Source organism: Pterocles gutturalis, unplaced genomic scaffold, assembly GCF_000699245.1.
Source record: "Pterocles gutturalis isolate BGI_N339 unplaced genomic scaffold, ASM69924v1 scaffold26284, whole genome shotgun sequence".
NCBI classification, from domain to species: domain Eukaryota; kingdom Metazoa; phylum Chordata; class Aves; order Pterocliformes; family Pteroclidae; genus Pterocles; species Pterocles gutturalis.
The window spans coordinates 3,853-20,061 of record NW_010133964.1 but is presented as its reverse complement, the minus strand read 5'-3'; the positions used below and the strand labels follow the sequence as shown (position 1 = coordinate 20,061).

The 16,209-nt window shown below is 37.5% G+C and overlaps 1 protein-coding gene across 1 annotated transcript; it reads right to left on the bottom strand.

The window, feature by feature from the left end:
• Nucleotides 1-1,281: 1,281 nt before the first annotated feature.
• SUPV3L1 (suppressor of var1, 3-like 1 (S. cerevisiae)) lies at nucleotides 1,282-14,749 on the bottom strand. The gene is made up of 14 exons (XM_010081431.1): nucleotides 14,601-14,749; nucleotides 14,193-14,300; nucleotides 12,499-12,613; nucleotides 11,760-11,928; nucleotides 10,174-10,285; nucleotides 9,826-9,903; nucleotides 8,799-8,890; nucleotides 7,687-7,867; nucleotides 7,234-7,327; nucleotides 6,347-6,566; nucleotides 5,894-5,974; nucleotides 4,187-4,363; nucleotides 2,480-2,628; nucleotides 1,282-2,096 (listed from the first exon to the last, which is right to left on the bottom strand). The coding sequence occupies exons 2-14, from the start codon at nucleotides 14,254-14,256 to the stop codon at nucleotides 1,601-1,603; spliced, it is 2,028 nt and encodes a 675-aa protein (XP_010079733.1). The 5' UTR covers nucleotides 14,257-14,300; nucleotides 14,601-14,749; the 3' UTR covers nucleotides 1,282-1,600.
• Nucleotides 14,750-16,209: the final 1,460 nt, after the last annotated feature.

Below are 16,209 nucleotides of genomic sequence, written 5' to 3'. Positions count from 1 at the left end.
GGAAAGAGTAAAGTGAGGTACACTAAAAAAAGCTGCAAAAAACATTACTCAAACTGCTGCACACTTGTTTCTCAAGAGCAGCTTAAAGGATTGATACCAAAAGGAAGGAAAGGGAATTCAGAGCAAACTTACAACCTGAAGAAATATGCGGTTGATCGTTTTAGAAAGCCAGGTATTTCACACAGTGAAAGTCAACTTTGCTTTTATAAGTATCTCAACACTAACACAAGCACGATATGCAGACTTACATATAGCCAACCCCAGAAGTATGGTTGCTGCAGGCAGCCACAGCAACATGTCCTAGTGCTGAAATCCATTTCAGTGAACACACAGCAGTTTCAGAGTCTGATTCCTTCCACGCTCCAGTATCCCTACTAGGAGCTCAAAAGCATACCATAAAGCTGCTCATGCTAAAAAACATTTGTTATAGCTTATGCTTCCAAGACCAACCTTTAGAACACATTTCCCCTCTGTCATCAGACAGAGCATCGGCATGTGTATGAAAGAGGCATAGGCTGGTGCTGCTGTGTTTTGAACATCATTCAGTGACACTGCATCACGAAAAAAAGAAGTCCTTTTCCCCAAGAACTTAGTTTCAACAAACTAAACCTTCCTCCAGGTGCCAAGCACCTAACTTTTCCAATAAAATGGGTATGTGGAAATACTACTGGCATAAATATCAACCCACAAGCTGTTACTTAAACTGTTAGGTGAGCTTAAGTAAAATATTTTATGTCTCCCCTCAAAATTTAGATATTGCAAAGAAACTGGTGTGTAAAGCAAAAAAAAACATTTATGAAGTGCAACAAAACAATCTGTATGAAACGGTATTAGAAAAGTAAAGGAGAAACAGACATCTGAATTTCTCAAAAGTAAATAAATTCTACCTGTGCCTCTAACATGTCCTCCTTCCCTGCAAAAATTGTAATCAAACTTTTTTTTTCTCCTCCCCAACTTTGCCTGAATCAGAGTGATGAGTGTTTCGTATGAGGAAGAACATGATTTAAAGAGCAAGGACAGATTTTGCTTTGTTTCAGTAACTACCTCTCAGATGACAGAACTGGAATTTACTCAAAAATTCCTGTGCCCAGAATTTCATAATTCCCCAACGCATTAAACACAAATGCTTTTCACCTCCTTCCACATTTTTACAGGACACAAAGGTTAGAGGCACATGATTCCTATCACCATTCTGACCCAACTTCCTGCCAGGTTGTTCATTACTTGTTATCTGTTAAACTCTGCCCTTTGGGAAGGGATGGAATGAGTAGCTAACTCATGACTAGTGTAATAGGTGACATTTATTAATGATGTGAAGATATCATGCAAGAAGACACGAAGTTCAAATTTTCACGCAGCAGTAGATTGTACACTTACGCTGAACACCATGATTGAAAAAGTGTACAGCTGACTGGTAAAAGCAAACTTATGGCCTCTGAGCTTTTAAGAGTCCATTTCTCTGAGTGCTTCACATAACAGGTCACAGGAGAAGGAAAAACATCAAGGAGCTGCAGCAGTGTAAACAAGAAATGCCCAAAAGACGTTATCAAAATAGTACTTTATTTTATGAATAAAAACTAAACAGAATTAGGACATGGTTCTATTTTTTCTTTTTCCCCGTTTCCTTTGAACTATTCTGATCACCTCTTTTTGAACCAAGGCCATATCTAGTATTCCTGTGCTGATCCTGCCACTCGCTCTCCAGTTGTCTCAGCATTTCTTGTGTTAGAAGTCCTTCACGCAGCAATCTGTCGGCAAGAGATCCACGTCCATGGCTTTTCACATCCTCCTGCCTTGTAGCAGACCGATACGCTTTCAAGTTCTTTGCTCCTCTTTCTCCTGGAACCTCCGGTGCAACAGAGAGTGCCTCTGCGGATTTTGTACCATGACAGTCTGAAACCACCCTGGTATCCCTCTTAGTCCTTGAAAGAGGAAAGTCTTCCGACACAACTTCTGCTGTGCCAGGAGCAGTTGCAGATTGTGAAGCTCGGATCAACTTTGTGATGTTGCAGACACCAACTTGTATAATCTCATCTAGCTTTTTCTGAATATCCCTTACAAGGACAGCATCAGGGAACATATCCATGAAGCGGTAACTGAAGAGAGGCAAAACAACGCACAATTAAACCTTTTCACTAAAGGTTTCACTACAGAATGGGACAAAAATTAAATACATACTATGTAAAGTAAAAAAAAAAAAAGTTACTTGTTGCATGGGAAGGCCTCTGTATTTTAAGTGGCATTTCAGCTGCTCCAATCCAGGATCATTTTGTTTCTAACTTTCTGTCAGTCACAAACTGTTTTCTGCAGAACTCATGACTTGCTCCCACAACATTTGCATTTGTAAAGATGCTCTAAAGGGCCAAAGGAGCCCATACTGCACCACATACACAAGGGCTTGAAGACACTGCTTTTCTAGGACTATAAGTCGTAAACATTAGGAAAAATTAAAAATAATTTTCAAGCACAAAGACAATACCTTAACCACAGATAGAGGTCAAAAACATCATGAACAGCTTCAAGGTGTACAAGTTCTTTGATGTTCTTTGGAGCAGCTAAAGGCCATTTGGTGTGCCGACAGAGCCAGTCAAATGTCAGAGGCTCGTTTCTACTGAACTGTCTTGCAAACTGAAAAACAAGCAGATTCAGTGAACCCCTCAGTTAGTCAGGAAAGAAGAAATCCCAAAGGAGTTAAATTCCCTTGAGGCTGTATACAAAGAATGCTCCAGAAAATATCTCCTTTGTTTTACAAAGCCCAAATGCCACACATTCTTTTACTTAATTACTCAACACAGGAGTCACCTCTCCTTTCCAGGGCCTCATTAACACAATTTCTCCACGGGCCATGCACAGAGTTAAGCAACAAAACTATAGAGCTATCCAGAAAAGCTAACACTGAAGGCATATGATTTCATCTAGCAAAGCAGATGGACTGTCTTTTTTTTTCTTCTCCTGCTCCTATTCTGTTACCTTGTTACAGAATCTCCAAGGTTCAGAAAATACTAAATGTGTTCCCTGACTTAGGAAACACACTATTCACAACCGAAACAGATTAATCTGCACTAGAAATCAGCCCTTCTGAAACCTAGATATATCTCAGCTTTTTTACTAACAGATAAACAAGCCAAGTAAGATTTAAATTTTAAGTTTTCAGGAGCATTGATGATTTGGAATAACTGCTTCCTAACTGGTTGATACCAGACGTTTTGGGGTTTTTTTGACAAGGAATGGGGTTTAAATTCACACAAGCATTCACACCACATTACACCCCTCTGCACCTTCATTACTTGGGATCTGAACGCTCAGCATTTTTGTAACGAAGCACTTTTTTTTTTTTCCAACTCTTTAAATCAATCACTCAATTTTTAAAGAACATTATTAACCATTTTTGAAAAGCACAGGTCTAATATCTGTGACCTGAAGGCACCACATCAGTTTCATTTTTATATTATTTTATTTAAAATGTTTAATGCAGTCTCTAAAAGGGGACGAAGGCGATACTAACAAACAATCCCAAACAGAATTTGTAATCCTGAAAAAATGAAATCACCTGACTACAAATTCCTCAAAATAACTACTCTGGGGGCACAGTGGAAAACAGTTCGTCAAGGCCTGAAAAGTGAAATGATGTAATTCTGAGAACAACTTACAGCACTGTATTTTCTGGGGTTTTAATTCCATGTAACTGTATTATAACATCAGCAATCACACTTAATCCCACATTCTTTTCTTTTGCTGACAAACTAACACCTGAAGCAGTGGTATCTTGGTTTTTAAGGACTACTTTTAGAGACATGCAGTGCAAAGCTGAATGGTGCACTAGTGACTATGTAATACAATTCTGATCTCTTCCAGTTCAAAGATTACCTGCAAGGCAAGCAGTAGGATTCTCTAAGGCAAACAGCAGAAAAGCTATCAAAATTTTAATTTACACCACAAAATGAGAATCAGTTCCCAGAAGTTAAAAGCTTCAGCCAATAAAAATGGTGAAGAATGCAATTAAAAAAAATATACACATATCTCCAGCTATTTTGTACTACTACCCATTAGCTTTTTAAGAACGCTCTCAAACTATCTAATGACAAAACCCACAATAAATATAGCAGCTAGATACAGTCTCAGAGCACCAAGACCCACTTGCTCCAATATAAATATCACTTTTTTGGAGGAAAAAAAAATAACTGACCTTCAACAATGTGGTACACACAAAAGGCTCTTTTCTGTTCAAGGGTGAAGTGCAGAAAACATATCGTGATCGTAAATTAAGTGGAATGTGCTGAATCATATCTGCTAGAAATTTAAAGTCATCAATATTGCAGACAAAGTAAAGCCCATCAACTTGTGAGAGACTCACAAAAATATCCTGTGAAAATATAACCAAATGAAGAGGATGTTAGACAACAAGAGAAGGTTGTTAAACTTTAAAGGTTTTGGTTGTTAAACCAAACCAAAAAATTATTTAGTGTTTCAAAGGCTAGTTATACTGAAAGAACAGTTAAAAATATCAAATTTGACTACAGTAATAAAAAAAGGAGGAGTTCCCTCTACTCTTTTAATACGATTTTCATTAAATTCTCTAACACAGGATCAGAGGAGAAGACATAACACACTATGCTTTATTTAAGGATTTCAAATTAGCCTCCTAAGTAACAAACACAGTGTTCTGGAAGTGTACACTTTAGTTACAAAGAACACCATCACAGGAACCAGGTAATACTGTGTTTAGAACTTATTCCAGATTTGTCACTTAGCATGACCCAAAAAGCTAACTTTACAGCATAAAATTCAATAACTGAGGTATTTTTAGCCCAATGTCAGGAACAGACCTATTTTAGGAAGAAAGAAATCACAAGATAAATATGGTATTGCAATAGAGAAGTTCAAAGAATATCTGAAACATATCCAAGGTTTGGAGAAACAGGAGATGCCACTGCACACAGCAGGGGGAATTTTTATGGGCCTCCAAAATTATTTCTCTAGTGTAAATCCTTGAAAGATTTTTTTATAAAAAATCTTTAAAGAAACACTGAGCTTCTTAATTAAATATGTGACTGAATACTTAAGAGATCAATAATAACTTTTTAAAAATCTTAATACTTCTATGCTAGCCCAGAAATTCTTAATAGTAACATTTTAAAGATGTGCTGTTACCCTACCAGCATAACTCTTCCAGGAGGTCTCCAAGTATAATCTTTTACCTCGAGGTTAGAAATCATACACTTTGCTACATAACAGCACATTAGCAGAGAACAATAATACACATTTAAATCCATGAAACCTAATAAGAATTTCTCAGGGTACTAAAAACTATGATACCATTTTTTAAATACAGTGTTGGAAGCTTAATTTCTACTTTAAAAGGTTTAGCCACTTCCAAAAATTTTACTATTCAGCTAGTTATGAGATCAAGTAGACCCCACTAAATTTGTTTTCTCAAAGTTAAGCAGACACCATTTTACCATAAAGTCCACAGAGCCAGGAAAAAAAATTAGGTAGCTATCAGACGTACAGAAATCTGACATGACCAGCCCAGTTTTCCCAGGGTTTTTTCACATAAATTTATCCAAATTTCAATCTCTAATATTTTCAGCCTCAGAACAGAAAGACTACATTTAAAATACAGGAAAAGTGAAATGAAAAGGTTGTTGCAGACTCTTGAACAAGTGTAAACATATTTACACACTTCAACAGCTTTCAAGTTTATCATAACACAGAAAGTTAAGCATTCTAAATGTGTTTTCAGTCACTGCTGTGGTAGACAGAAGAATCCAATTAATAAAAGATACACACAAGGCTGTCTGTTAGGTTCCTGAAGTGCACGTTTCTACAAAAGCAGTGACTATACGCAATGCTTAATTTTTAAAGCAGAAGCTAATATTTTGATCATTCTTACAATTAGGTTGGATAGAGTGGCATCAGGGAGATGATAAGCAAACATTTCTATCTGCTCAGGAGTAGGATGAAGGCCAGCTGCCTAAAGGGAAAATAAAGAGAAAAATTTCCATTAATTTTCAGTACTGTTCTTAAGTTAGTGCCTCAGAAACAAAATCTAGAAATACAAAATGCAAGAAACCAAAGCATCTACAGAGTTCAGTTAACTGGAACACATTTAACTGGAACATAAGATCATCCATGTTTGAGCTTTTAATTCTTAAAAGAGCAGATTTACTATAAATAAAATATTGTAAGCCTCCAAACGGGACATATATTCAAAGTCACTCCGACATGACACAATCCATTTTTATTACTAACTTGTTAACAGACACAAGGTAAAATAATTTGGGACGGAAACACAGTAAAATAGCTCTAGAGCACATCTGTACAAACTGGGTACTGAGCCCCTCACCTTCACAGGGGGTACAGGCTCATTCAAAATTTCCTTCAGCTGTATGAGGTCATCACGATGCATTGTAGTGACTTCTCCTTGTTTGAAGGATGAGCCATAACGCCCAGCTCTGCCTGCGATTTGTAGAGCCTGAGAAGTTGTAATGGAGTCTATTTCCTTTTCTCCCTTCTCATTGATAGTTGGCTTTACTATAGAGTTAAAAATTATTCTTTTTATGGACCTGAAATATTTGGACAAGAACAAAGAGGAATTCTTTTTGCAAATTATTTCCAATATACAACTTCCTAGGGAAGAATGAAAGCCCTTGGGTTTTTTGAGATTTCTTGCCCTCTAAAAATTAAGGGACCACAGATACTACTTACAGACACAGCATATTCAAAAGGGCAGCATAAGACTACTGGTTAGATGCAGGAGAATCATCATCCCTACACACATCAATTGTGTTCTAACAGGGCCCCAACCCATTCACCATCAACTGCCTCCGTAGTTTACAGCAATGTGACTGCATTGCCTTCAGCAACAAAATACATCTGAAACTGGACTGAACTTGCTCTGCATTTCAGAAATGCAAGACTGATACTCTGACAACCTAGCACATCTGATTCCAGTGAATCTAAAGGATCTTAACAGCGCCTGCTATCACACAGAATTAGGTCAAGTGAGCCATTTAATTCTTAGAATCAGTTTTAAAATTAAAGCTTAGTTCTACACAACTAATTTCATCACTACTTCAGACTTAAAATGTATGTACTGTGTTATCTAGACATAGCAGGTACCTAGCCAAATTAGTCAAACTGGGGAGAAACAAGTGAGGAAATCAATGCAGGTATCACACCTGAAAAAAAAAAAATCATATCATAATATCATAACCTGCTCCAAGTACTTACAAATTGAGCCCCATTCCAATTGCATCTGTAGCAACTAAAATTTTACATGGATCATTAGGATCATTGAATTTCTTTGCCTGTTCAAGTTTTGTTCCTAAAAAATAATGACAAAACACTTCACATAGCAAACTCTTCTTACAAAACAATATATCACTAAGACCGATGCCTTTATGGCTGAGGGGAAAAAAGGGAAGAGGGCAGGAGGGACTTAAATCATTCCCAGAGTTGTGGATAGACCTCATTTAATATTGATCTTCAGACAGATTTAATCAAGTACATAATAAAGGTCTAATCCCAAGACTAAAACACCACTCAATGGAAGTTGATTACTTTCTCTAACTATATAGAGATGCAAAACTAGGAAAACCTGAACTGCTTCATTTTAAAAGTTTTTTCTAAGAAAGCAACAAGAAGTAAAATGTTCCCTTAAAAATAAAAGGAAGAGTGCTTTACCTGGTGGCAGACTGCCATATATGACAGCACATTCTAATCCTCTGGCTTCAATCTGTCGACTGACAGAATAAATGTCATTCTTGCTAAAACAGACAATGCAGTCCCCAGGGCGGAGGTTATCTAAAGATTCTAAGGCATAATCCAGCACAGTAAGAGAAGTGAGTCTCTTGTAGTTTCGGACCTAGAGTCAAAGAAGTTGTCAAATGTTTTTTAAATAAAAAATTCCTGTGGAATATCAGCCAGCACAGTTATTCTCACAATTGATTGTAACACTGAGGGACCTCTCACAGTCCTGAAGGGATAATTACTGGGGAAACGGTGACGGACACCTTGTGCATTTGCATACCTGCAGCACTTCCCAAGCTAAGAACTATACTGCCTTTTCAAGAAACAGAACTCCTCTATATTTCCACATGTAAACTAGATTGAAGAAACGAAGTATACAGGCTATGTAGCAATTCTATCAAGAAATTAGAATGTGTTTTCAATCAGTCATCTGAATTATGTAACCGATTCCCTTTCAGAATTACACACCCCACCACGCACAGATATATAAAGCTACAGCTAACTCAGCAGGGAATCATGCAGGCTGGACTTAGGACCAAATTTTACATTTTTAAGTACTCTTCACAAAGGAATCTTCACAAGGAAAAAAAATATTTATGACAGTAAAGATGGGTTTCAGAGATCTTTCAATCACCTTCTTCTGGAGGTGTTAGCTCCTTTAACTCCTTTCCTCATGATATGGAGAATAACTATCAACAGATCCAATAACCTCAGCAAACTTGGGGGCTCTGTGCCCTCCAGGAAGAACAGAACTGTAAAGAAAGCCCCTAAGCAGCTGTAGCATTGCCTGAGGGGAACTCAGCAAAGCACTTAACTTTTTTAAGCAAAACACCACTACTAAAAAAACCAAAAAACCCAAAAAACAACCCAAAAACAACTTTGCAACATCTCCTTTGGTTTACAGGAATTGAGAAACATTTTAACAAGAACTCCTGCAAGAATAACCTTGATCAGTGATACCCCCAAAAGACCCTAATTTTTTGCTTGTTTGCCAGCAAGGAGAACCTGATGCTCTGTCCATAAGTTTACAGAATTAAAAAGCTTACTTCAACTTCCTCCCCCGTAGTGTACATGAGCTCTGTCACCAAGTCAATAGCAGCAGGTTCTCCACAAACATGGATTTCTTCCGCACAGAGTCCTGAGCGAGATCCAGTGAAATGAAATGCAAAATGTTACATATTTATAGACAACAGTATCTTTAGCTGACTTTTAAGCTACCAAAAATTACATTTGCTTGCTGAACACAATACTGTACTTCCCTAGAGCAGCTCTTGATCTCATATCAGCAAGTGATGCTTGGAAATCAGAGCAGCTAATACCTTGTTGCACCCTCTGAGCCAAAACAAAAGGTACCCTCAACCACTGAACAAATACAATAAAGCTTTGACTATGTTTTATTTATTTCTAATGTTTTACTAAGTCCCAAATCACAGCAGAAATTAAGAGCTTTGTTTTCTGCATAACCTTCTAAAATTATGAATATGTCTCTAATGCAGTCAGAATAGAAAAAGGGAAAAAAACAGGAGGCAGAGGAAGTCTGACAAACCATTCTGTTAAACTCTGCATCAGAAGCAGCAAAGGGAAGGGGAGGGATTAGATTCCAGGCTTCTATTCAAAATGTGAGGAAAAACAGATGTCAAAAATTCCTCCTGAAAAATTCTAAAATTATCAAAAGCAGCATTCTTCTAACAATTTAACAGATCAGTGCAGCTCTATAAATGAGCCATTTGAAATTAATGCTATAAAATATTTAACGTTTGCCATGTTGCCATACATTTAGCATCATCTCTTTGTAATGAAATCTCTGAAAAACTGTGTTGCTTTAATTGAACAAAAAAAAAAGCATAGTTCTAGAAAATAATGTAAAAGGACAGCACAGTGTAACAACACGTAGACTTTGAGGCAGAGTATCCTTGTAACTTGCTGTGAGAAGACATATGAAGAAACAATACTCGCTTTTATTTTGCATTATATTTTGTAACCGCCTATGAATATACTGACTGATAAGCTTAAATTTAATGTGCCATTTATAGTCACATTAAACTAGTTCATTGTCAACACAAACAAGCTTACCTAGAAGGGCTCTTGTCCAAGCCCAACCTCTGGCAGGATCTCTGATCATCTGAACTTCATCGATCACAGCAACTTCATCTTAAAACAAAGAAGAAAATACAATGCACCAAGAAAGAGCATCTAGAACAGCAATACAACACAGGAAGGCTTTCTAAAAAAAGTTGCTCAAATCAAGTTAATCCTCTACCACCAAAAAGCTCAGATGATCCAGGTTTTATTAACTGTTCTAACGTAGTTCAGAAATTATTCAAATAAGAGTGAAGTGCTTGAACTCTTCCTTTTCAGAGTTCAAGCAATAATACACATAAAGATACCCCAGATATGACTGAAACAATTATGTATACATACAAGGTGTATTAGTGCTGCACATTTCAATGGTACAAGCAATATGAGGAGCTTGTCTGGCATCTTCATTGACATACACATGTTCTTCTCCTGTCACCAAGTCACATGGCACATTCTAAAAGAATTCAGAAAACCCACGTTAAGTGTCTTTAATATAACAGAATGCCCTTTCCTAAAGAGAAAAAAGTTTCTTAAAGTAGCTTCTAAGACAATAAGCTTCTGGAAGCTTATCCAGAAAATAACTACTCAGCCTTTTGAGACTTGTGCCCTGTATTTAAGCCCTATCAGACTGAAGGGTATATTGAAGAGGGAGTATCTGCAATGAGATGCCCTTCCCTACTACAGGAGATTACATCTTCCCCTGAGCATTTCAGAGCTGCAACAAAAGAACTGTCAGAAGAGCTGTAGTACAAGGGGCTCACAAATCAAGGCCCAGTAACAAAGGAGCCTTGCACGCTCCAGCCTCCTCCAGTTCATTTGGCAACTGCCCTGTTGGATGTCTCACCTCCTCCCTTACACTCACACAGCAAGAGTTCATGAGGACCAGCTGTGAGAGACAGCAGAGGCCACCACTTTCTGTCAGCTCTACACTCGCTGAGTCTCAGGCAGATGGCTGCTTCTTCCATACCTACAGCCACCTCTAGAGCCATGCAGGAAGCCCTGCTTAAGCCTCAAGGGCTATATGTATGATCCAAGTGCAAAGTTCTCACACATGCTAAACACAGGGGAAAAACAGTAACAGTAACTCCACTAACACAGAACATCATTACATGGTATCCATATTCACTATGCAGTACACATGTTACAGACATATCCTAGGACAATCCAGTCTTTCTTATGTGTTGCTCTGATAAGCCAACAGTAGAAATTACAAATTCTAAATCAGACTTATCAAAGAAGAGAAATCACAAGATTACTTGGTAAACACTACTGTATATGCACACCACCCTGCATTAACATGTGATGTGTAATTGTAATGCTTCAGAACCGGTGTGGTTCTTTGCAGCTGGAAACACACTGGTGAGGAACCTTCAGAAAGATGCTGGAAGCAATAAAAAAAAGTACTAATGAAAGCTTCCTCTAGGGACCTGATATAGGGCACTGCTCTTTAACTCAACACATCTGAAGCTGTAGAACTTTTTATTAGATGGTTGAGTGAAACATATTTAAATATTGAAGCATAAAGTTGAGGGGAGTTAAGCAAGGGTAATTTCTTGCGTAGAAGCTACAATAAAAGTCATGAGCAAAAGAAGCCATGGTCTCCACACTGAAAAAACTAATACTAGAATCAGGCTAAACTCAGGGACAGAAAAATTACAGGAAAACGGAGGCACATTACAGGGGTGATTGCAAAGCACACGCTTTGGGGAAAGTGATGTTCCATTTGCAGAAACTATGTCCCATTCTGCATGCCTACAGCAGAAACACACAACTGGTATTCACATGAGCTGACGCTACTGCAAAGCAAAGGCACCTATTCAAGCATGCTGCTTCATGGACTACCTTGAGCAACTACAATATTTTACAAACATGCATTCATGAGACTGCTCCAATACTAAGGATGTAGGTAAGTAATACAACATACTGACAGCATCATTACTCTTTTGGAAGATCTCATGAGCCAGAAGTTTTAGCGGACCGCAGTATATTCCAGATTTTGCTGACAAAAATCTCTGGATAGCATGGTAAGTTTTTCCACTGTTTGTAGGACCAGCATGGAATATTATCTTCCTCTGAAGAGCCCTGGCATCTGGATACCTAAAACATATACAAAAAAGCAGATCTGTTTAACATTTATATGGTGTTCTGGATACTGATTCAGAGCAAGTTTCAAATTAGCTTAAACATTTACTTGTTACTAGACTTTTTAATGTGTGTTGAAAGCAGAAAGATCAAGTTCTTAAACAGAGACAGTATAAAGAGGTTACTATGTGTTATAAATTCAACTTCTAAATCATACAATGCTTTCAAGATTTAGGGAGGAATTCACACATGGTGTTCAAAACAATTCTCCTTACTGCAGTCTGTCTCCTTGGGTATACTAACATTTTGATGTTCTGGCATGCTACCTCACAACCAGATACAGCCAGAAGACAGCTTTCTGGAAAGGCAATACCACCTCAGTGACTTTCATAGCTGATACAATCTTCCTTTTAACTGATTACAATATATCTTGTAACAAAGATAAGAGCTCCTGACACAAATTATTATAAAAACAGAGAAGTGGAACTGAAAATATAGTGCAACTATATATCATAAAGCTTAAGTCCACGGACTGTGAAATTCTATGACACTAAGAAAACACTGCAGCCACTTAAACACACTGACCAGTTGGGCGGCAATCTTAAATCACTGATTTTGCGCAGATCATCCATACAGTCCAGCATCGGAAAGATCTGCTTTGCATGCCTCAGGAAAAATGGGAAGAGATCATCCACGTGACCTAGAAGACAAACCTTTTCAGGAAAGTTTGCATGCTGGTCTGAAGGTGTCTATCTTCATAACAAACTTTAAGAATAAATTTTCTACTACTTCCACCACAAGCTTATGTAATTCTTTCAACTTCTGGCTCTCTACAAAGTTCAGTAAGTACGTCAGTGGCAGAAAGGTAAACTAACATGATTACACAGACTCACTGAACAACATAATACAAATATAACAGTATAAAAAATAATTTCATTTCAGTATATTCACTCTGTTTAGCCTACATGTCTAGAGAACTTCTAAATAAAATGAGAAGCTATGAAAAAGCTAGATGAAAAATAGCTCTTCCGTCCGAGGAAGATTTTAGCCTTTTCTTCCTAAATTCATGTGCTGCCTTGTAATAAAATAAAATAAAAGCATCTAATACGCTTTTATGAATTAGCAGAGAAAAACAGAATAGTTTGCAGCTTCCCTAAGCTACTAAGGCTTGGGATGCTGGTTCAAAATTGTGAGTCTCCAGTCTCTAGGTGAGAAAACAAAAAGCAAAATCAGCTCAGAAAAGACATCCAGATTCACTCTTTCGAATGTTTGGAGAATAGACACATGACCCTAAAGGTCTCAACTTCAGGTCACACTCCAATTGTCCAGCTCTCATAGGATTTCAAAGAACTATCTGGATCTAAAAACCTGCTATTATCAAACACACGCACACACCAAAAAGCAGAGTTTTGTCTGGGTTTTTTTATATTGAGAATTAGTATTCAATGAGTCAAAGTAATTGTGAAAAATTTAACTTAAAAACTGTACTATTTTGAATTATCATCTTTGGACAAGCAAAACTTAACTAACAACCCTTCGCACTCCTATATGTTTGTGTTTTAAGGCATACATAAACAATGCTCATATATAAGTAAACAAGGAGTGGAAGTGAGGAATACGTGAAAGATTTTATGCACAAGTAATATAAAAAGACGCTTTAAATTTCCTAAGATGGTGAACATTTAAAATCTACATATTTACATTTCAAGACAAAACTAATGGCCACTGTGACCTCTAAATTACCATTACACATACTATGTCAAAGTTCTGCAGCTCAAACCGTGGAGAAGGCTGTTTCTGCTGTTACCAGCTAGCATCACTTCTTAGTTAAGAGCCGTTGACTACAACACACGATGCACTAAGCAAGCAAACACCACTCACTTCTGTTAGTGCCACACAGTAACAGAGCAAAGCCAAAGAGGTGCATTCCCAAGTACTTAAAGCCACCTGGCCAGGAGAAAGCTGCCAAAGTGCCCCCTAGTGACTACTGAATTTTTAAGAGAGGAATAAACTAAACAGTATTATTTTCATTTCAGCAATGAACAGATGCTATAAAACAGGCTGCTTCTTGCTAGGACCTCCACCTCTTCTGTTTCCACTTCAGAAGATTTAAGGATGGAATGCTCCATAGGATGGACACAAATGTTTCTGACACGGATGCAGTGATTTTTAACATCTTTGCAGCACAGTAGGAGGGTCCACAGGTATGTAGGTAAGCATACAGGTCAAAAAGAAGAACAACAATGTATATTTTATTTTATATCATTCCAGATACTTGCCTGCACCACAGCATATATCATTGAGAATAATATGCAAATCAGCACTCACTGAACTGGATTCCATTATATACTTCCTAAAGCTTATAAATGCTTGGTGAAACAGGCGAGCTGCAACAAAAACAAAAACATAAAAAAAAAAAAAAAGAAAAGAGGAACAAAGTGAATGCGACTGGCTGGGATCACAAAACCATATTTGTAAACACACAAGACAATGAAGTAGTCCATTAAAAACCTATAAGTTAATAAGAAATATTATAAGTAAATATAAAGATTATTTGAACCGAGTGACAGAGACAACCTAAACAAGCAGTATTGTGAGACCCATAAAAGATCAAATCTACCTAATACCATATCTGAATAAAAACAGATTTCACATTTAAAAAAAAAAATCATAGAACATTTTCTTACCATCTAATCCATTTTCTGCTCCTAGTCTTTGGATTTCTTTTCTTTTGTAGAACTTATTTAAGTTTTTTAGAACTTCACCTGTAGAAAAAGAGTAACTTTTTTTTTAGTTTGCTCCAAATTACACCACATTCTCCTGGCCCAAAGATCATGGATCACAGTCTCCTTACGCTGGAGAGAGGGAATCTTTGCCATGCTGAGCAGACTCAAATGATTTCTCTCTACATTAAACACAAAAAATGATTGAGCCTACTATGGAAAAGAAAAAGCTTAAACACAGCAGAGTAAGAATTGACATGAAGATGAGGTCAGTATTTGAGACACACTCTCCCTGGTACTTGATAGGAAAGCATACAGGTGGGAAACAGCAGCCAACATGTTATGGAACAAACTAATTAAGGTTTTGGGGTATTTTTCATTTGCTTTTTATCAGCACCTATCAGGGAACAGCAGGTTTTAATGTGCAAAGTAAATGTGCTTAAAATAGTAAGCTACAGCTTTTACTAAACGTCCTGAGAGACCTTCTTCCCTCCACATTGATTCCAAGACACACCCTCCGAAAAGAGCAGGCAAACTAAATGCAGTATTCTTCCTATTTCTCAGGTTAAATAAAGGAGGGGAGAAGAAAACAGTTTCTTCATATGTATCACAAATTACTCAGATATGTTTATCTAAAATCTCTTATTATAAAACTATGAATAAAACCTTTCCCTCCCCTAAAAGGGAAGTTCAGAGTTGCAACAAAACTGCATTTACTAATGTACACTCTGAATTTAGTTCATCAAATGTTAGTTAAATCACAATGGCAAAAACATGCCCCCTCTCCATCTATAGCAGATCAGAAATTCACCAAAATCTAGCAGATATCATGAGCACATATTCATAAATTTAAGTTATTCTTGAAATTCAAGTCTACAAATACTATATTATAAAATGCTAGGGCTGACACATACTGCAGCACACCCCTGGTTTGCCAGCACAAGTCACTGAGCACACCACTGCCAAGCTCTGCTCTCTGCAACTAACTCCATAACTCTTTGAAGTCTCTGCCTTAACATGGAAAACTTCTCATGACATCAATCTTAAATTATTGAAGGACTGCCCCTCTTTCTAAAAAACTACACTCTAAAACAGAGATAACCCACTTTGCTCAATGAAAATCATCAGGTGACCAGAATACGGCAAAGTTCAACTGCAGGCAAAGCCAGAAGCAGAAGAGCTGTGGCTTCATCCCATACCCCGTGCATGGTTACTATAGTTTGTTAACAGATTAACTCACAGCCTGACATGTTCGCAAAGGTAACTAAGCGAGACTGCCAGCAGGCTTATGTTTATTACACATTCTCACCAGAAAATGTTTAAGGGCTCAGAAATCAAAGACAGATTGGAAAACGTTGCACTAAAAGAAAGCAGGGGTGTACATTCTCTTCAGAGCCTCAGTAAGAAATTATAATGGTTAACACATCATCAGCCATGTCACTAAATTCACAACCCACTGGCCTTATTACAAGAGGAAAAGGTCAATGACAGAACACTGGTTGCTATCCAAGGCAACATGACATTGGGACCATTGCAGCCCTCAACATCCAAGGTCATGGTCCTTGCTAAGCAC